The 21,271-nt window shown below is 30.1% G+C and overlaps 3 protein-coding genes across 6 annotated transcripts in view; 1 reads left to right on the top strand and 2 right to left on the bottom strand.

The window, feature by feature from the left end:
* Nucleotides 1-1,780: 1,780 nt before the first annotated feature.
* On the bottom strand, nt 1,781-4,561 carry LOC113363469 (meprin A subunit beta-like). The gene is given in 7 exon segments (XM_026605971.1): nt 1,781-1,904; nt 1,985-2,098; nt 2,100-2,119; nt 3,369-3,573; nt 3,714-3,823; nt 3,934-4,095; nt 4,460-4,561. Coding segments are annotated over 7 exon segments (804 nt in total). The 5' UTR covers nt 4,530-4,561; the 3' UTR covers nt 1,781.
* A 3,521-nt stretch (nt 4,562-8,082) lies between these two features.
* The window catches only part of LOC113363407 (protein trachealess), a 397,957-nt gene continuing 384,768 nt past the window's right edge, over nt 8,083-21,271 (bottom strand). For 3 of the 4 annotated variants that reach the window (XM_026605910.1, XM_026605909.1, XM_026605907.1), the window contains exons 7-10: nt 13,741-13,934; nt 11,429-11,535; nt 10,564-11,298; nt 8,083-9,001 (exon numbers count right to left, since the gene is read on the bottom strand). In XM_026605910.1, the coding sequence (XP_026461695.1) occupies nt 8,580-9,001; nt 10,564-11,298; nt 11,429-11,535; nt 13,741-13,934 (1,458 nt within the window). In that variant the 3' untranslated portion in view covers nt 8,083-8,579. Of the gene's footprint in view, nt 9,002-10,563; nt 11,299-11,428; nt 11,536-13,740; nt 13,935-18,501; nt 18,624-21,271 lie in introns of all 4 variants that reach the window. The other variant, XM_026605908.1, reaches the window with a different exon arrangement.
* The window catches only part of LOC113364157 (seminal metalloprotease 1-like), an 11,548-nt gene continuing 10,556 nt past the window's right edge, over nt 20,280-21,271 (top strand). The window contains exon 1 of the mRNA XM_026606637.1: nt 20,280-20,337. Within this exon, the coding sequence (XP_026462422.1) occupies nt 20,280-20,337 (58 nt within the window). The remainder of the gene's footprint in view (nt 20,338-21,271) is intronic.

Here is a 21,271-nt window from a genome sequence, read left to right as displayed (position 1 = left end):
CATAATTCCCATAGCATGTCATTTCCGATGTGTTTGGCCTAAAGCTCGGATGGTACTGTTATCATGATCCCTACACTTCCGGTAAAAATTTTTAGTGAGCTTTTTGTTATGTTTGAGTATAGTCGGTATGTCCGTCTGTTCATGTAAATATTTTGTTGAGTAGTAGTTCTCGTCAGTGGGTCCCTTGATTTGTCTGTACCAGTCGCAGTGCTTTTGTTCTGTGCTATTTGTAGTCTCCATCTGTTGTGGTCTTGGTTGTGCGTTTCCATGCTGAAGCGGCGTATGTCAGTAAACGTCTTATGAGTGTCAAGTAAAGTGTCGTTTATATTTGCGCTTAGCGGGCTGTTGTGGTTCAAAAGAGGTCTCAGTAGATTCATCATCCCGTAAGTGTTTGCATAAAATTCTTAAGTTTTGTAAAAATATTGATTTTAGTTTATTTTTAAACATGTCCTTCTCCTTGTTTTAAGCACTTGTGCCAGGCAGTCATAAGTTTCGTTTTCGCAATTTTAGCACAAAATTAACGAACATTTTTTAAAATATACTTTTCAATGCCTAATCGGCAAGCTCAATCCTGAAAATTTTAATTTCAATTAGAACAAATAGTTTTATTCTAAAAACTTCGGTACAATTTTATCATTACTTTTTATTATGGTCCCTAGTCGTGGTTTATGGTTACACGGTTTCAAAAGTTTAAATGAACAAAAAATAATAAAATTAACAAGGTTAACTGAAAAATGATAACAGTTTGACTCGTATAAACTCCATGTTGTAATTAAAAGCTCACAATTTTCAAACTGCAAGGGATAAATTTCTTTTCTATTTTTTCATGGTAGTTACACTTAATGCAGTCACGTAAACTTACTTAAAGTAATCACGTTTTGGATTAACGTTGAGATGTGAAACACATAGAATTTATATTATATTTAATTATTAAATTAATTATTAGGTATATTCTATGGTCATTAAATTTTTTTAATTAAGAAACAAAATTAATCGGACTTTGATGGTCATATTAATATAATAAACTTGCAAAGAATTCATATTGAGCTTTTACAGTAAACTATTTTTATATTTATTTATTTTATATACATATATGTATATATGTATACATATATATAATATATATATATATATATAATATATATATATAAATTTTATGATATGAGTGGAACAAATATTAATTGTTTAATATGAACAAAACAGCACTCAGATTTGTTTAACACAACTTTATTTTATGATTACAGACGTTTCGAGACCATGGTGTGTCTCATCTTCAGTGTAATTTCAAAAACAGTTACTTATATACTACACATTCTTTAATAATTTATTTAAATTTCATTTAATTTTTGATATACAAAAACACCAACTATTCCTTGCAATGCTTGACACAGTACTAAAGAAACATATAACACTTACAGAAATATTCTGAACAAATTTGAAGTACTTATCTAGATGGAGACAGAATGGGTATCATTATAATGTAAACAAAGGAGTGCTATCGCATACAAAAAACGATAAAAATGAAAAAAAACAAATTAATTTATTGAAAAGAATAAGATAAATGAAAAATTTTATAAATTAATAATGATGTTTATATAAGTGTCATGTAAAATATTGTGTCGGTTCTTAGATTTATGCTATTGTTAGTCCGAACTATTAACATTGATTCTGCCATGCTCCGTTTAAATAAGTCTTTCTCATTAAATATTATAATTAAAAATTAAAAAATATATGTTCATATATATATACTCATATATACAAATGTATACCCATACAAAACATCACATATAATATATATATATATATATATATATAATTCTACCACAATACATTTTATTCAATTTCACAATATCGATATCACTAATCTTCACCCTTTGGCCAATGACATCTGACATCGCTGGATCCTGCAACAAAAACCACAAAGAATAATGATAGCCAATAATCGTGTATGTAGTACCAGGAAACCTAAAAAAATTTTACTTACCTTCGTGACGATAGTTCTTTCACCGTTTTTCGAGAACCCGTAAGCGCCGTAATGCATGACGCTCAAATAGTCATACTCGGTTCCGAAATCCTGAACGGTACTAGCCGTATATATGGTTGAAGTTGTGCTCAGTGTCTGGATGTGAAGAATATATAGTTTTATTTCACTATTAGTGTTATGCCCGAAGACAGGTTCATTGTGTGAGAGTACCATTTCTTGTTCATTTCTCTTCTACTAAATATATTATTAAGTTCCCCGTAGGGCAAGTTATAGTAATCGCAAAAAAAGAAAATAAAATTTTTATATATCTTTACGTTTCAAAACCTTCTGAACATTTTGGCATACCTTAGAAAAAATGGATTATGTGTGTGTGTGTATGTGTGTGTGTATGTATGTGCGTGTATGTATGTGTGCGTGTATATATGTGTGCGTGTATGTGTGTGTGCGGATACAAATTTTCGTCGACATTTCGGGAACACGGATGAAGCCATTTGAATAATTCGATTCGATTGATAAGAAGACTAGTTTTTGGCGAAGGCAGGTCTGCCGTTTCGAAGATACAGAGCAAAAAGTGCCACATACGGTAACTCAGTTTTTAAGAGAAAAGAGTGTCCGATTTTAATAATTTAAAAAATATTTTACTTATATTGACAAGATGAACAACTAATTAAATTTTCATGAAGGCAGATCTAAAAAGTAAAAAAACGCCATTTGGCAGTCAAAAATGAACATTAGACATATACACATAAAATTATTAGACATTTTATGGAGATTTTAACAATAAGTATAAATTTTGTTTACATTCCTATGGGTTCCGTATCAATGCTTATCCGTTAGACGGCGGCGCCGCGCTTACGCGCTTCGATATTTCGTTTCTATGCAGTTAAAGCAGTACGATTGCTTTGAAAAAAGTTCAGAACTTCCAAAATATTTCAAAATAAAGAAAACATTTTTTTTCAAAAAGTCATTTTTCCAAAAATATATTTTTTCTCAATAATTTATAGTTTTTCAAAAATCTAATTTTTCAAAGTAAAATTAAAAAAAAAAAAATAATTTTTGGTACGGGAAGTTCCAGGAATTTGCCTTAAAGCACAATGCCATGCGCCCCACTAGTTATTTTTGATTAAAAGTATTGCCAATACCCATTAGACACGTCGTTGGGTATTGCTAGTCAAGTTTATATTGTAAGATATTTATAGTTAATAGGCTCTGTTTATTGTTCGTAAAAAACAGGTTGCAGAATAGAAAATAAAAAAAACATATTGCCAATTAAAATTCCAAGCAACTTTCTACTTATCAGTGTATATACTTTTTGTGTATATCGAGGGCGTCTTTGCTCATGGACCTGCCTTTGGGCTTTCACTATCATCATTAATTATCTTACTTGGCAAAATATTGTCCCACATGATGGTCACGTATTCGTCCCTGTCGTGAGTCGATTGCTGGTGATAGAACCCTAAAGCGTGCAGAAATTCGTGCTGAATAGTCGCTTTACGGAAGCACCCTTTCTCAATTTCGTATGGTGCTAAATTAAGGGTCTGGACTCCATCTTGGAATCCGACACTAGAATAACAACCGCCTGGAAGACCCTGAAATAAATAAAAGTTGTTGTTCCTTGATTAATCTTAGAATTAGCCTTAATACGGCTTTCAATTGACCAATTATAAATAATAATAGGAGTATTTTGAACATAAATTGAATACAATAATTAAAAAATTTCACTAATTACCGTGATTTGAACATATTTTGTGTCCGTAACTTTTTTGGGTCTAACTTTAACGCAAGAAATGTTTCTAAATTCTGCAACAGCCTTATGAATGTAATTAATTTGACTTCGATCTAAAAAATAATAATTGAAAAGTAGAAAAATTCCAAACAATATTGAAATAAAAAAACTACCTTCTACGGATTAATTTAAATTTATATTATATACATTTTTATTTACTTACTGAAGTATCCTCCTACAATAACGTAAGGCACTTCGTTTTTGGGCCAGCGATATTTTTTGTCGATAAGGCCATTTTTAGACCCAAGTCCTAAAACTGATAACATTTGTTCCTGATTTAAGACCATGTCACCTTCGAACTTTCCGCTTTCCATCCAAACCAAATCTAAACAAAAATTGATTATATAGGAAAATTGAAGACTGTATTTAGGAATCGGCATATTTTATTTTAATCTGTAGTTGAAATAATTAAAATAGTCTTGTAGAACGCAAATTCAGTACTGAATTTATAACAACTATGTATGATATACGAATGAACGGTTGCATGGATGGATAGAAATTTGAAATTATCCGAAAGCTATTCATTGTATATGTTGATTTATAGTAAATATGTGTCAAGAAAAATTATTATAAAATAGAATATTACAAAATAATAATAATTATTCATTTTTGCATTTGCTTCAAAAAAGATAAAAGAGCAACCTTATAAAAATATAATCTTAGAAATTGAATATATTATTATTTCATACCTTCATTTTTAATGGGTGAAGCTGAAGTGGCCGTAAAAACTACAGCACACACCGCCACTAGCAACTTCATTATTATTAGCTAAAATTTATATAAACACAACTTGCAATTGATTACAAATGATGCTTGTTCATCTGTATTTATAGATTTCGATAACTGTAACTAATTCTTATTAGGTTATGAAAGATAAGATTATTACAAGTACTTTGGTTTAAAATTTCAAGTACTTAGATTGTGTTGAATATTTATATAATTAAACAGTTTGCATTTATATTATTAATATGTAATAGTTTTAGAATTTAAAATTTAAAATAATTAAAGTACAATTTTGAAGAGCAGTATGGCAACATCTATTTATATTTACATTTTATAGTGCTTGATAATGGAAAAAAAGGACGCATCGTGCCTTAAGGCAAATTTCTGGAGCTTTCCGCACTAAAATTAAACATTCGAGAAATAAAAATAATCAAAATAAATAATTTCAAACGGATTATTTATTATAAACATATACTGTAAATTTATAAGTGACATTCACAGATACTGTGAATTAATAAGATTTTTTTGAAAATGTTGATTTTTTTCTAAATTTTCGAAAATTTACAAATGTTTGAAAATTTTTGATTTTTTTGAGAATTTCGAAATATTTTAAAGTTTTTGTAAGTTATTGCTTATTTTTTAAATTTTGATATTTTTGAAGTCCTTCAAAATCTAATTTTTTTAAAAAAATGATGAAGCATTTTGAAAATTTGAAGTTTTTGAAACTTTTTTTTTTTGAAAATTTTGATTTTTTTTTTTGAGAATTTTCAAAATTATGAATTTATTTCAAAAAGCCTTTTTTTCACACCGTCTACACAAGAAAAAACTTTTTTGAATTAATCTAATCGGATAATACATTATCTCAAAAACTGCATAACCATTTTTACACCTTTTGCGCTCCATTTCTCCGAAACGATTAGACGTGCCTTTTGCAAAACCTCTCGTGGTCTGTACAAACCGAATGTTTTTTCAATCATTCAAATCGGTTATTCGTATTCCATATTCTCGAAAATGGGAAGTTAATTATTAGTTTGGAGCGCAGAAATATCGGTTTCAAATCGACAACAAAAGGGTTATTGTTCAACAACAGCATCAAGAATAAGTTTTTATAAAATCAAAAGTCGATTTCACATATATTTATATTTTTATTGGAATGAATCTAACAAATATCAATAATATGTAACAGTATCATACTGTTTAAAATTTTTAATAATGATGAAACAAAATATATTTACATTAAATATTCGACATATGTTATTAGTGTTTTAAGTGCTAAACATAACATATCAAAAGCACATTTTACAAACTAGCACTGGTTTAACAAAAATTCAGTATTATGCAAAATACCATGCTGATCGAGATATTATAAAAAAAAACTAAAGCACTATTTTAAAGTAATATTTTTATATGCACAGGTCCACATGAATATTTTGGCTTGTCCACCCAATTAAAAGATATACTTTTATTTTAAATCACAATGCATATTAAATATTTATTAAATATAATATAAAATCAGACACTTCATATTTTTACAAAACTAAAGTCTTCTCATAACGCCATCTATTAAAAGTGCACAGATTTTATCATAGTTTTTGTAATTGGACAAACAACCAGCAACATATGTCATATTTACAAAGTTCATAAAGATTAAACACATTAATCAAATATGGCAATTATGAAAAATCTTATTGCCCCTCTTCCCGAATCCCCATTCTTTTTTTTCCAAAAATAATTAGAAAAGTAAATAAAATCTATAAATTGTGATGAAATTATGATTTAGAATACTATATGATACTATATAATTTATTTCAATGCCTAGTGTTAGGATAACTGTTATGTATATTAGATTATTATTATATATATATGTACAATAGTTTTATATTACATATTTTCTATTCTAAGTTTGAATAATTTATATCAATTATTGATAATAATAGACATATTTTAGTACGAATAATAAAAACAAATAATTTGATCTATGCCCAAATGCAAACTCTTAATTAGGTTTCAGCATATATACAAAAATTGTAACATGGTCACTATATGGCTTTCTATAAAAAATTTACAAACAGCTCATGGCAAAATCAATATGATTTATAGTAAGCCGAAAAATATGTCCACATATAAGCATCTGCAGATAGGAGCAGTCATAAGAATTTTCTTAACAACTTTGTGCTCGAGATTCTAATTCGCATTTTAAAATTAGAATAGGATTTGGTAAATTATATTTAATCAGATTCTATTTTTATATATTGTCCATTCAACCTATTCAAATCACCTCACTTATATTTTATGTCTTATTTGTGCAGAAAATACTTTTGAAATTGCATTTTTCAATTACACTTAAGAATACTATAAGAACAATATTTCGATTCATGTAAAATTATATTGATTTGGCAAAATATAATGTGATATGTTTGTGATGGTTTCAGGGAGAAATGTATTGAACTGACGATTTTTCAATATGTGTTAGACTTAAGAGAGTTGATCAGGGTGTTCACAAAATCAGGTAACCCCCCTATAATACGGTACTTCTGTAATACGGATTCGCTACAACAAGTTCCAAGTAAAACTATCCCCTATATAACACGGTACTTTAAGCTCGAATTCGCTATAACAAGGTTTGAGAATTGAGCATAACCCTAATAAAAAAGAAAAATTAAATAGAAACTTCATCCAATCAAAAATTACTGAAATGCTCGATTTTTCAGCAGTACAGAAAAATGATCAGAGGAATAGAATAAATCGCCAAAAGGAAAACGATCGCTTTTGTATAGCACTTACTTGTTAGTTATGTATTACTTCTTAAGAAAATTTGAATAATTTAATATTTTTTTTATAAAATTATAATAAGTAGTATATAAGTATGTCTTTTTTGAATTCTAGAAACGTAACGCTATTTTTGTGTTAGTCCTTTGTAACTATACCTTGTAACAATACAGGTGACCCTAAAACGGTTCAAAATTGAGCAAAACTCTAATAAAATATGAAATATAACAAAATTTATAAAAGCAAATTTTATCTAATTAAAAGTTATTAAATTAGTAGTAAACGTGATACATCTAGTGTGCACTTTCTATCAGATTTTCCGCAGAAGGCTCAAGTCTTCTTAAAAATTTACAAATAATAAAATTAATAAATTTTATACATGCTTCTCATTTTTGTCTAGGCAGATTATTCATTCTTAAAAAGACAATGAACATATATAGTATACAATTGTTATGGAAGTGTAATAAAATATTTCCTTTAACTTTGTGGAACCAAACCCCTTTTTGAGTACTAGTCCTTTGTTTCCTATAACACGAGTGGTTTTTGCAACAAACAACGTAACTACTGTGTTAAATGCGGGTTACCTTTATATTTTAATGCGAATTGGTGAAAAAATAATATTATTTTTGTGCAAATCAAAATCAACTCTCTTAAAAATTCGATATCGGAAACGTTATCGTTTATGTTAGATTATGATAAAAATCTGTCGGTATTGGCCATTCAAATCAGTAACAAATACAGTCGACCTTTCTTTAACGTTGTATACTAGAAACGCGGTTTACATGGTTTTTATATTCAATTCGAGTTTCTTACAGCGCGGTTACCATATTACACGGCACGAACTCACAGCGTTGTAGGAGGGTTGACTACAGTTGATTTTGAAAAAAAAATGATTTTTGTATATCTCGACTGATTGGCTGGCTGCGTGCATTTTTATTTGGTATATGTAAAATTTCTAAATGAATAAATGATATTAGATTCATGAATTATATAGTTTCAAATTTTAATTTTGTGAATCTCATGTAAGGATTCATATACAATTCCCAATCGTCGTGATCGCGTCTCTTAAGTTGTCTAATGCATACACATAAGTAATAAATATATTTTTCTGTATATAAAAGTAAGTTTTAATAGATGTAACATCTTGTAAAACACGATTTGCCAGTTTCTACAGATACAAATGAATTTCTTCATTTGTTAGTAGTCAAATATATGGTAAGTTGCTTCATGGAATAGACGGCTTGGTTATTCAAGTCTCTTTCAAACAATATTCACTTTGGATACATACGGAACGTCGCACAAATCCAGATCCTATTTCTATGATGGCGCTGAATACCAGCCGGCAGCCGGTGAACCTTTGTGATACAGATGGAACCCACTATGATGAGAATAAAATTGGCTCTGCTCCAGTGCTCCGTATGCGTCCAATGGGGCCCCGTGCATTGCTGGGTAGGCTTGAGGTTTCAAAGGCAACTGGAGCGCATCAGTCGAGGCGTAGCTCGCGAATCCTTCGTAGCCTGTAGGTCCTGTTACCACACTTGGGACGTTAGCAGTCTTATCCCTAGGAGAAACTGAACTCGGAGGCGTCATTGCAGAATGGTAATCTGCAGGAGTAGAATGATAACCTCCGTAAGTGGAAACTAAATTAGTAAACGCATCTCCTTTCTGCAATGCGGTAAATTGGGGATCCGTGTATCCGTCTGTGCCAGGTGGTGTACTTTGACCTTCGTAGAAAGGTCCTGCAAAATATAACAATTATTGTCAAGTAAACACTGAAATAAAAAACGCAATACAAAATAGTTAATTATACTGTAATTAGTTAAATGACCATTTTATTTTTATTCTCAAGTTCTTCGCACAAATTGATTGAGATGTCCTGACTAGTGTTAGAAGTATCGAGGCAAAAGATCGATATTGAGTACTTTAAAAAGTATCTAATCAAAATATCGATGCCAAAAAAATATCGTGGCAATAGTATCGATAGTACTCAATATCGAATTTTGAGTACTTTTCATAAAAATCAAACATAAGTGCAAGAAAGATCTAAAACTCATTAAATATCATATCACAATATTAGAATGAATTCTATTGCTTTTATCTGATGTGTTAAATCAGAATCATTTTCAATATTGTAAAATGTTAACAGTAATTTTTCAATACTAATTTCAAATTCTATACTTTTTCAAAAAAAAAGTTATAATAGTTGAGTGTTTTTGATTAAAACAATATAATAGTGTGATACTATATTCAAAAATGCAATACTTTTTAAGTATTTTTTACAATAATATTTTTAATATTTTTAAGTAAAATAATATTTGATAATTGTTGAATATTTTTATATGAATAATTTTAGCGAGCATGCAACTTCAAAAAGCCGTTACATGTTTACATAAAAGTGCAATATGAAGCTCTTTGGAAAACAATAAACATTCAGTTTAATGACGGTCAAGATAATATTTCCACACTTGTAGAGAAACATCCCTTCTGAGCGATGGGATTTAAAGTTTAAATGGTTCCGAGAAACTCAAACCCATATGTTTGCATGTTGATATTCAAAAATTTCAATATACAGTATTTTGCGTAAAAAAAGAATCGAAATATAAATATTTCAAATAATAATACTCATCCATTTCAATATATTAGTATTTTGCGTAAAAAAGAATCGAAATATAATAAACGCAAAATACTAATATATTGAAATTGATGAGTATGATTATTTGAAATAATCATACTTCGATTGTTGAATGTGTTTTTATAAAACATTTAAGGTACTTTAAAAAGCCATTTCATTTTACATAAGAGTAATAAATAAACATCTTTATTTAATAGTGTGGTCATATTCATTTTGGGTTTTTGAGCAATAAATTCTGAGACTAATGACCCTTCGGGATCATTTTTTGACACTTCTTTGAACAATTATGACCACCTAGAGAGACATTTGGCTTTGCATTTGGCAATGAGTGGTGTTAATAGTTGGTCGATTAGTGGTTTAATAGTTGGTCGATGAGTGGTGTTCATAAATTACGCTGTCGATTCTTTTTGAGTACTATCGACGAAAAGAATCGATATTGGCAAATAGATCGAGCTAAAAAATCGATAGCAAAAGTACTCACTATCGACCGCAAAGTATCGATATTTACTCAGTACTCGATATTTCGTTCTAACACTAGTCCTGACAAGTAAAAATATAAATCAGATCAGACAGAATCGAGTAAGTCATGATAAACGGAATGATGGCACGAATGTAACTGCATTATATAAAACTCATGTATGTGAACTGTGTTATGAAATACAAAAATACCTGTTGTTCTCGTAGTTGCCCGGATCACACTCTCCCTATTTGCGTACAACTGCCGAAGAAGTGCCGATGCAGGCATTTGCGCTTGAGCATGGTGCGTCCCGATCCATTGGATCGTACTACTTTTCTGTTGCTGCTTAAGTAAGGTATCAGTGCTAAAATCAGTGGTCGTCTGAGTTGGCAAATGCTTGGACATAGCATGCTCCAAATCCCTCACACTCGGCGGTTCAGGATCCGGTTCTATAACATCAGCACTAATCTTGGCAGGTGGTGTTGAATTGGTTCTATCCTGGCTCTCGTCACTGCAGCAACTGTCTGCCTCGCTTTGTTTCCTTTTATGGCCGCGTTTCGTAATTGTTTCATTTGTGTTTGTGCTATTGCCTCGTTGGCTAGTTTCTTGTTGACTAACATTTGGCGTGGATGTCAACGTACTCGTTGCAGATGAAGCATTATTTGATATATTATTGGAATCGGTGTCAGGAGAACCAGCTCCATCTCCACCAGATTCTTCTCGTTTCACGCCTTGTACAGATGATGATCCTCCGGGCAACTGACAGCTGTCTAATATCAAGTGAGCATTTTCCTTACCACTGATGACGTAATTGACACAGATTATATTTTGTTCTTCAGCATTCTTTGAACTACATACTACAGTGGCACATGTTTGGATCCAGGTGTATCCTCCGTTTTTATTCATTAAACGATAGTAATGTGTTAAAACTTGTCCCTTATTGATTACTGAAAATATCAATATAAATAGTTAGCAAACTTTATTTATACACAACGATAAATTATTATTTCATATTAAAACAAATAAAGAAATTGAAGTAAGTTAATTACATTGTAGAAATGAAAGAAAAATACTCACAGTCAACGTGACATTTTCGTAATTTGCTAGCATCTTCGCCATGACATAAAGAATAGAGATTTTTACCCGTCATTTCTTCAGCTGTGTATTCTAATAGATCTGCGACTCTAAAAGAAGAAAAATATTATTTAGTATCTTCGCTAAACTTGTAATTATGTTATTGAGTAAAGCAGTGATTAAAATCGACAATAAAGCTATATACATGTATGTAATTAAAGTAAAAGAACGTTTTTATTATGCAATGTTGTGAAATATATCCTGATAGATCATTTGTTTGCTTTTAATATTGGTTAATTCTGGTCCCACGTCTATCAACTCTTTCATGCAAAAATTGATTAAAATCCCAGAAGAGTAAACTGGAGGTTTTCCTTGTTAAAAATAATATGCTCACATAAGATTGTAATGCAAATGGAAATCTAAAGCATTTGAAAAAACTGAAGCACTAACTAAATAAAATCGAATTAAATATAATTATTTGTAGAATTTTCCATTTGGAAAGTTAATTTAAACTTTTGAATTTAATTAGCTTTTAATCTATTCGTTTACTTATTTATTTCATGTGTACAAGACTTAGTGATATAGAAACTGTGAAATAACCATTATTCGAACCGATATATTTTTCCAACGGAGCTATTGTGTGAAAATTGAATACGCATCTCTGGTCAAGTAGCGCAAGCTTTTGAGTTTTGGTTGCAGTTTCTGCTAGAATATGTGGAACATCTTCCAATGATGTTGCAGATGTTAAAACATGGTTAAAAGATTCGAAAACGGTACGAAACGGTAGTTACACTAATTTAACCTGATTTTAATTACTCTAAATATAACAGAAGTTTGCTCTTGGTGATTACGTCATGAACAAATTTATCATATTTTTTGTTTCAATTATAAAACATGTTACTGGTATGAGATGTCATACAAAGTATCTAAGCATGGCATAGGGGAGATTGGGTACAGTTATGCCAGGGTACAGTAGCTAAACTTTACTGATTTTGAGAAGGGGTCCAAGGGGAAAAATATGTAGTATGTTTGTTTGAACAAGTTTCCATTAGTGCTTTCAGTCAGCGCCTTACATGAACATGACATGTAGACCGAATTTCTTTTAAAGAGTCAAAAGTTTTTCGTTCTATTTCTATAAACAATAACTGTTACTTGTATACAGTAAGACTATCAGATATATCAGATTACTTTATTTGTTATTTTACTATAAGTTGAATTTTAGTAGTTAACTACAACGGTGTTAGTTTTTGAGTAGATAATTTAGGTAAATCATAAATATAATTTGTCTCCAAATGTGTGCGTTGGGTACGGTTGTGACATGTATTTCTTATCCTTTTCGGAAAAATTTTAACTTGACTAAAATAAGACAAAATACTGGGACAGAGAAAGAGAAAAGAAAATTCAATATAAGAAAAAAAGTATTACAAAGGTTTCTTATTAACTTGGTTTGCACGAATATGTTTTGTTATATATTTTTATATTAAATTTATTACCTTTGTTTAAACGATAATGTTGTGTTGTGTTGTGTTATATATTTCTGCCAAAAAAAGTCATTTTGGTTTTCATACCCATTGATTTTCAACCTATTTTCATGCCTGTCACAACCGTTCCTGAGGGTGTAAATAGTTGTGACACTCGCCCTTTTTATCAGAACGAGTATTTCAATATTTTTTCATTAAATTACCAGTTCCGACGTATTTTCGTTTTATTATATTGGCTATAAAGGTGACAATCTTCATGGCATTGAGCTTTTACACGGAATGGTTGCTACCCCTGGTAGAGGAGGTAGCGGAAAGTTTAATGAGACTAATTGTCCACTTCTAAAAGTAAAGCCCGCAAAACAACAAGTGTAATAAATAACCAATAGATATATCATCTTCAATTAGAACTTAGAGACAAATCAATAGTGTAATTAGAACTGCAACAAATACATATAAATATACAAACAAACCAGTGTTTAATACAGTCCACAGCTACAAGGGCTAAATTATAACCCAACAAGAGAGTTTTAATTAATTTTATAACTACGTGGCGGTATGCATTACCATTTAATTTATCTTTCTTCCTTTCATTTATCTTTCTTTAACTGGTAACTTTACAAAATTATGGCTGATAAAAAAGTGGCACAACCGTACCCAGTCCTCCTATATTTATTTTATTATAATATGTATAATCTGACCACTTCAATTTTTTTCTATCTTCAATTATTAAAAATAAATATTATTACCACAATATGAATCAATGAAAGAATTTATAACAGAATAGTGATACACTTCAAAATACAAAATCATTAAGTTTTTTTTAAATATACTTACTTTGGTTCGCAATGGGCTATCCGAAAATCGAAGTTGATTCTAGTGACAAACATGTCTTGTTCCAATCGAATCTCATGAACAGACGGAGGCGGCAGCGCTATGGCCAAGGCGACCATCCCCAGCAGTGGCGGCGTTGATTTTCTATTGTGACTAAATGCGTATTGCGCCCGCAATCGGCACAGCATTAAAACTACCTGAAATAGAAACCATAGATTAGTGAAACTAAAATTAAAAAAAAAAAAAAAAAAATATATTTTTTTTTAAAATGACACCGGACCGCATACAACGACGAGATCTCTATTCACAACGCGACGACTAATCACAATCGACCCGTATAGAAATGATATCATCGAGAGCGAATGACGAACCATTGGCACTCTTATCTTATCTTATCTTATCTTATCTGCCGTAACGCACATCCGTTGCATTTGTACGGATTTACACCCTAGTCGCGCCTAAAAAAGTTTTACTTCAAAAATTTTTTTAGAACAATTAACCTTTTTGAAAAATTGGATTTTTTTTATAATTTGAAATATTTTAAAAATTTTGAACTGTTTTTCAAAGCATTCGCAATATGTTAGCTGCGTAGAAACGAAATATAGCAGCGCGTCGGCACCACGTCACAGTTTAACGGATAAACATTGGAACGAAACACATAGAAAAGTGAACAAAATTAGTTCTTATTATTAAAATATGTATAAAATATGTGATAATTTGATGTGCATATGTCTAATTATCATTTTTATCCGCCAAATGGCAATTTTTGTCAGTTTTTTTATTGGATCTCTGAAACCCCTAGACCTGTCTTTCCAAAAGTTTCATCATTTCTTCATTTGTCAATACAAATAAAATGGTTTTCGAATTATTCAAATCGGACGCTCCGTTCTCTAAAAAAAATCAGTTACTTATTTTGGCACTTTTTGCCCCGTATCTCCGAAAGGGCTCGACCTGCCTTTGCCAAAAACTAATCAGCACGTCTCCTTATCAATACGAATTGACTGTTAATTATTCAAATCGGTTAACCCGTGTTCCCGAAATTGTCGACGAAAATTTGTATCCGCACAACACACACATAGATGCATACACACACACACGAAACACAGGTTTTTTTTATTTTATTTTCATTCTGCAATCTATAAGAAATAATTATATTTAGCAGAGAATGCTGACAAGTTGTTTACAGGTGACAAATTTTTAGAATACAGCAATTATTCACATTTCTACAATGATGAATTAGCTGGGAGTTTTACTGAGCATAGTCAGATAGTTGTTTGTTTGATATGTGTTACATCTTGTTATATAATTGGTTTAGTTTTTACAATATAATTGCTCGAAGTCAAATTAAACCATTTTGCCCCGCCTTATCCTAGTTTTATATAATATAAGTGAAAGTCGACAAGGAAGTTTTTAGGCAATTTTGAATAAAGAAAAACTAATTCTAAAACAATTTGATACAAAAAATACTTATTTAATATATGCACATTAAGAGTCCTCAATATCGATATTTTCGAATTTCCTTGCTCCCATGAGCTCAAATGCTTCCAAATTGATAAAAAACAATTGTCTGAAAGTTTTAGCTTCTAATATTAACTTTAAGATAGTCCGTACTCCAATCAAAGGTAATATTTCTATGGTAATAACATAGGTAAAATTGGTTTTATAAATTAGCGATAAGTGAATCAAAATTTTGAGAATAACATTGCATTTGCTTATTTTTATAATAAATAAAAAAATAACATGTAAAATTTGATATATTTCATAAAATAAGTATTATTCTTGAATAAGTATTCCTAATTTACTTAGGAAGAAAAACCAAGAAACTTTGGTTGGAGTGCGAACTATGTTAGAGTTAAGAGCTAAAGCTTTCAGATTTTTTTTTTTATCAATTTGAAAGATTGAGCTCCTGGAAGCAAAGAAATTCAAAAACATCCATATTGAGGACCATCCTAATGCACATATAATAAAATTATCTCAATTTCATAAAGCATAAAAATTTTGTAACGGTTACATTTTATAATCTTTAAGTGATCACATTTTATATTCGAATTTCTATATGGTATCATGATACAAAAGAAAACCTTCAAATCATTTAGTCTTCGTATAAATCAATTATTAATAACTTAAAAAAAATGAATCCAATATAAAATTAAATAAAGTTTTAGCAATTGCAATTAAAATATATTAAAACTCTTGCTTCTACACATTCCAAAATCCTAAGTTATGCCATTTCTCAATCCGTATGTAAGACCAAGTTGTAATTAAGAAATATCTAAGATTTCATTCGCATTCTCATATGAAACATGGTTCAACTACGGCGATAGAAATAAAGTAATTTTAACCCTATATCTCATTTATGAAGCTAATACTAATTGTGAGAGAGATCAAAATAAGCGATAAAAGGGCCATTAGTATAATAAATGACTGAATATTGACTGCAAAAGGGCCATTTGGAGATGATCACGTGCTATATAGTTCGCTCCGAGGCATCGACGTGCCGTTATTACTTCGAATATTCATACTTTGATTATGGAACTGAATTATTACAGAAATCTTACTACTCGAGTATGTAATATGTAATGTAAGGTGTAATATGACTCGAAATTAAAAATTATTTATTTATTTGTAGTCCTTGCATGTTTCTAGTTTCAACACTTGCAAAATATCCCACAAGCTGTTTTTGAAATATCTCGAGAAACACAAAACCTCGCTAGTTTTTCAGTTTTGAAATATCTCGAGAGCCAATGCAAATATCAAGTTTTAAACTAGTGGGGTGTACGGCATCGTGCCTTAAGGCAAAATACTGGAACTTCCCGTACCGTAACGAAATGTTCGATGAATATTGAATGTTTCAAATAGATTATTATAAATATTGTAACATTGTCTAACATTTATAAGAACTATATAAACAAAATTGCAAAGTTGAAAATATTTGTTTTAAGTATAGTAGAACTTTAGTCAGAATTAAAAATAAAAAATGAATTATTTTCGACAGAAAAAAATTACAAAAAAAAATTTTAGACAATTTTTTTTCCCAAAATCAGTTATTTTGTTAAAACAAGCAGAAAGTTCTTTGAATCATTTAAATCAGACGCCTAGTTCCCTCAAAAAGTGCATTTTTTTGCACATTTAGCTCTGTATCTTTGAAATGGCTGGGCCTGCCTTTGCCAAAAACTAATAACCACTTCTCCCAATCATTACTAATTGAATGTTTTTAGATCATTCAAATCGGATGCTCCGTACTCTCAAAAACTCGATTTCTATTTCCTGCACTTTTTGCTCTTTATAGCCGTAACTGCTGAACCCGCCTTTGCCAAAAACTAATCAGCACATCTCCCTATTAATAGGAATCGAATGTTTTTTGAACCGTTCAAATCGGTTGATCCGTGCGCCCGAAAACGTGACCGAAAAATTGTATCCATACATACATACACACACACGCATCCATTTTTTCTGAGGTATGCCAAAATGTTCAGAAACCTTCAAAACGTCGAGAAATGCAAAAATTTTCAATTTCGATTTTTTGACGATTACAATAACTCACTCTACGGGAAGATAATGATTTTAAAATGATAGTCGCAAACTATTTTTTTCGCAACCCAAACATTTTCAAAAAAAAAAAAATCAAAAATTTTACAATTTTTTCTCGTAATGAAAAATACACGTGATGTTTGGTGGGAAAGGGAAAATAACTTTGATTATCACTATGTATCACCACGGAGAAGAGGCGATCCAGAAATCCTTAAAAAATTCATAACGTTATTAATGGCACCCCTTGAAATTTTCATAAAAACACGAAAATACTCAGTTATTTTTTATTTTTCTTAAATATCTCATAAACCAACATAAATATGAAGTAGCGAATAATCTTAAAACGCCAGTAAAGTCGATTTTTACAATGTCCAATATCCCTTTCCAAAATATTTTCAGAAACACAAAAATATTCAGAACAACTTTTTTTCATTTTTTTTAAATATTTCTAGAACACAGGGCAAATATCAGGTTTTGTTTTATTGCATACTTTTAACTACAATTTAATGGTTATTGAACTGATGGTAACCTCGTAGTTGTCCAATACAGTTTTGACTATACTCGACGTATTTGTTGTCATTTTTCATGGTTAATAATTTCATAATGACCACGAATGGCGATTTTTGTTTGATATCATATTTGAGGTTATAGATTTCACTTGATATCTATAACCTAAAGTGGAAATTTACATGAAAGCCGCCTGATGTTGGGTTTTGGTCGCGGCGGGAATAGAATCAGCAACCGAACTGATTACGCCACCACTAAGCCGCGAATATCACATTGCAAATGATTTTATAATTATAATTGTCAGTCCAGTCCATTTTTATAATATACAACACTTGCTACAATATCTCACATTTCTTTTTGAAATATTTCCAGAAATTGAACTAGTTGTTCACTTCTAAAAGAAAAGTCCGCGAAACAACATGTATAGTAAATAGCCAATAAATATATCTTCTTTTATTATAACTTAGTAACAAATCAGTGATTGTAATTAGAACTGCAACAAATACATAATATACAAACAAATCAGTGTTTAATACAGTCCACAGCTACAAGGGATTTTATAATGTCAGTCTAAAAATGTCGATAAATATGTATATGCCCCCAGATTATTTGTTTGAAAACCATACTAAAACTTTATTATTTTATTGAAAACCTTATTATTTGGTTGAAAATTTTGGTTGAAAAACGTACTAAAACATATTAAAATAGTTATTTTTTATTGCTTACCCGATATCCTGAAGACTTGAAATGACATCCACGTTTCGTTAATGTTGATTTCATTCGTACACAAAATGCTCTGTCTATTCCCTTGTATTGGCTGTTTGAGGCCATTGTCATTTGTGTAGCCACTAAAAATAATACATTAAATATTAATTAATTCACATTTTTTTCTTATATAAATTGCTTGGTATTTGTAAGCACTCGTTAACAAATTATAATGTTATAATCTTTGACTCCTCTGACCCTCAAATAATCCAAATTGTGCAACAAATAGCTAAGTAATATGATACAAATATGTAATATTCATTATGTTATATACATTATGACATATCGATTATTTTTCAGTAAATCGAGATTTCAGTGAATCATTTCACTATAACAAGCAATGAGATTCAGCTACTATTATTATTATCAATCTTCAATATATTATATGCATGTACGATTATATATAATAATTCTCTATACGATTATATATAATAAGAAAACGAGCGTCATTTTTTCCAATGCAATATTTAGATAATATTGATGTTATTTATAATATAAATGTTATTTATAAAAAAATATAAAAATAAAACATTTGATTTTTTTTATAATTTCCACTGAATCCTGAATATATTCATTTTCATAACCATTACAATAAATGTTGTTGATTGCAAAATTCAAAAATGCTAAAAAATTAAATCTATAAATTTAAAAATAATAAAGAAAAAAAATATACAGAACTTCTCTTTAAATATTAAATGAATGCGATGCTAAATAAATTACATGAAGTTTTAGTGACTAGAATTAGTTTAGTAAACTGAACTAAAATAGAATTTACTGGACCAAATCTAGGATACATATATTATAGCAAGGCCACACTTAAATCTTTCAAACTATTATTATAAGTGTATTAGCTATTTTCGGTAATCAGTTTTATCATTAAGCAGTTCCAAACAATAGACACATAAGCACTGCACTTATAAATAAACTATGTTTGAAGTCAAACTATTATTATTTTGACATTTGTGATATTTGGAGGTTACTTTTTATCATTAAGCAGTTCCAAACAATAGACACTTCAGCAATTCACTTATAAATAAGCTATATTTGAAACTAATATTATTTTGACATTTGGAGGTTAGTTTTTATCATTAAGCAGTTCCAATAGACACTTAAGCACTGCACTTATAAATATGCTATGTTTGAAATCGAACTATTATTATTTTGATATTTGCATTATTTGGAGGTTATTTTTTTACCCATTGACAGTACGAAAAAATTAAATAAGTTCATATAAATAGCAAAGGCCAGCAAAGGCGTAGCTTTTTGATATTTTTATGACTACCGCCACACTGAAAACCAACAAAAAATTTGATTTATAAAAATAAAATAGATGTACCGAGACTACCAAATGTTCAGACAATAGGCCCAAATTTTCGGGGAATATTTAGGCAATTTTTTTTTTGCAATATTTGTTAATGAACTAAGTTGAAACTATGTGAAAAAAAGAAATGTTCATTATATCTAATTAACATATAATTATATATACCATAAAATGGTAACTTCTGATTCAGAAAATCTGAAATTTATCAGTTAACAAAATTCATTGAGTTGTATTCAAGAGCACATGTTTCACAAATTTACTGAGCTGCATTCAGGAGCACATGCTTCACTTTTGGATTTGAAGTCTTGGTCAACAATACAACCTTTACTAGACTAAAATACCTCTAGATATCACTTGCAAATCATCTCCGGAACAAAATCTTACATCCATCCACTAGGGCAAAATAAGTCAATCTCCAATGGAGCATGGAGCGTGTCGAGCAATGGAGCGAACATGCCGTGGGAATACGGCTTCAGGTGACAACGGGAGAGTATCATAAGAAATGCATATAATAATAAGAATAACAATAATGGAAATAATGGAGAAAAATAATATAACAGAAACGCGCTCTGAAGAACGCCGCTCCGCTGGCTACGTGAGTCAAATGCAACCGCATTGCAAAAATCTCGAGTGCACGCAGAAGTATTTACTTTGAGTTTCTAACTCGAATAATCAATGCCTCTCGGGAGGCTGATTGATAATATGCATTGCATGTGTTCAATATTTCGTTTCTCCGATTTAAAAAAAATAATTACATTGCAACCTTATGTTCACTATCCCCATAGTTCATATTACGAATCTCTCCTAGATTGATTTAACGCAGCAGATTCTATATATGATGCCAAAAAAGAGTGCATTGAAGATTTGATATTTTTGGTGCATCAAAATATTAGGTCAAAATTATTTTTTTGCAATATTTGTTAATTTTCACATTTTTGGGTGTTAATAAATGAAACTATGTGATATAATTACATTGCAACCTTATGTTCACTATCCCCATAGTTCATATTACGAATCTCTCCTAGATTGATTTAACGCAGCAGATTATATATTTGGTGTCAAAAAAGAGTACATTGAAAATTTGGTATTTTGGCTAATCTATTTTATTTCACTAAATCTTGATTTGTTGATGTTTGATTTGTTGATGTTAGCTCTCAATGTGCTTGCTAGTAGTCACAAATCTGTCAGAAAGCTATATAAGAGTTCATACAAGTGTTTATTTTCATTTTGGATGAAAACTAACCTCTAAATAACACTAATGTCAAAATACCATAAGTTTGACTTCACCTCTATTTAATTTTTAAGTACAATACATTAGTAGGGGCTGGGTAGGTTTTGTCAAGGTACGGTAGTGACAGTCGCTCTAACAGCTAAATTATACTGATTTTGAGATAGGGTTCAAAGAGACAA

This window comes from Ctenocephalides felis, unplaced genomic scaffold (genome assembly GCF_003426905.1).
Source record: "Ctenocephalides felis isolate EL2017-DRISC unplaced genomic scaffold, ASM342690v1 CF-g0.4_SCAFFOLD_00845, whole genome shotgun sequence".
Lineage (NCBI taxonomy): Eukaryota > Metazoa > Arthropoda > Insecta > Siphonaptera > Pulicidae > Ctenocephalides > Ctenocephalides felis.
Note: the sequence above shows the minus strand (reverse complement) of the source record. Positions and strands in the feature narration are given on the sequence as shown.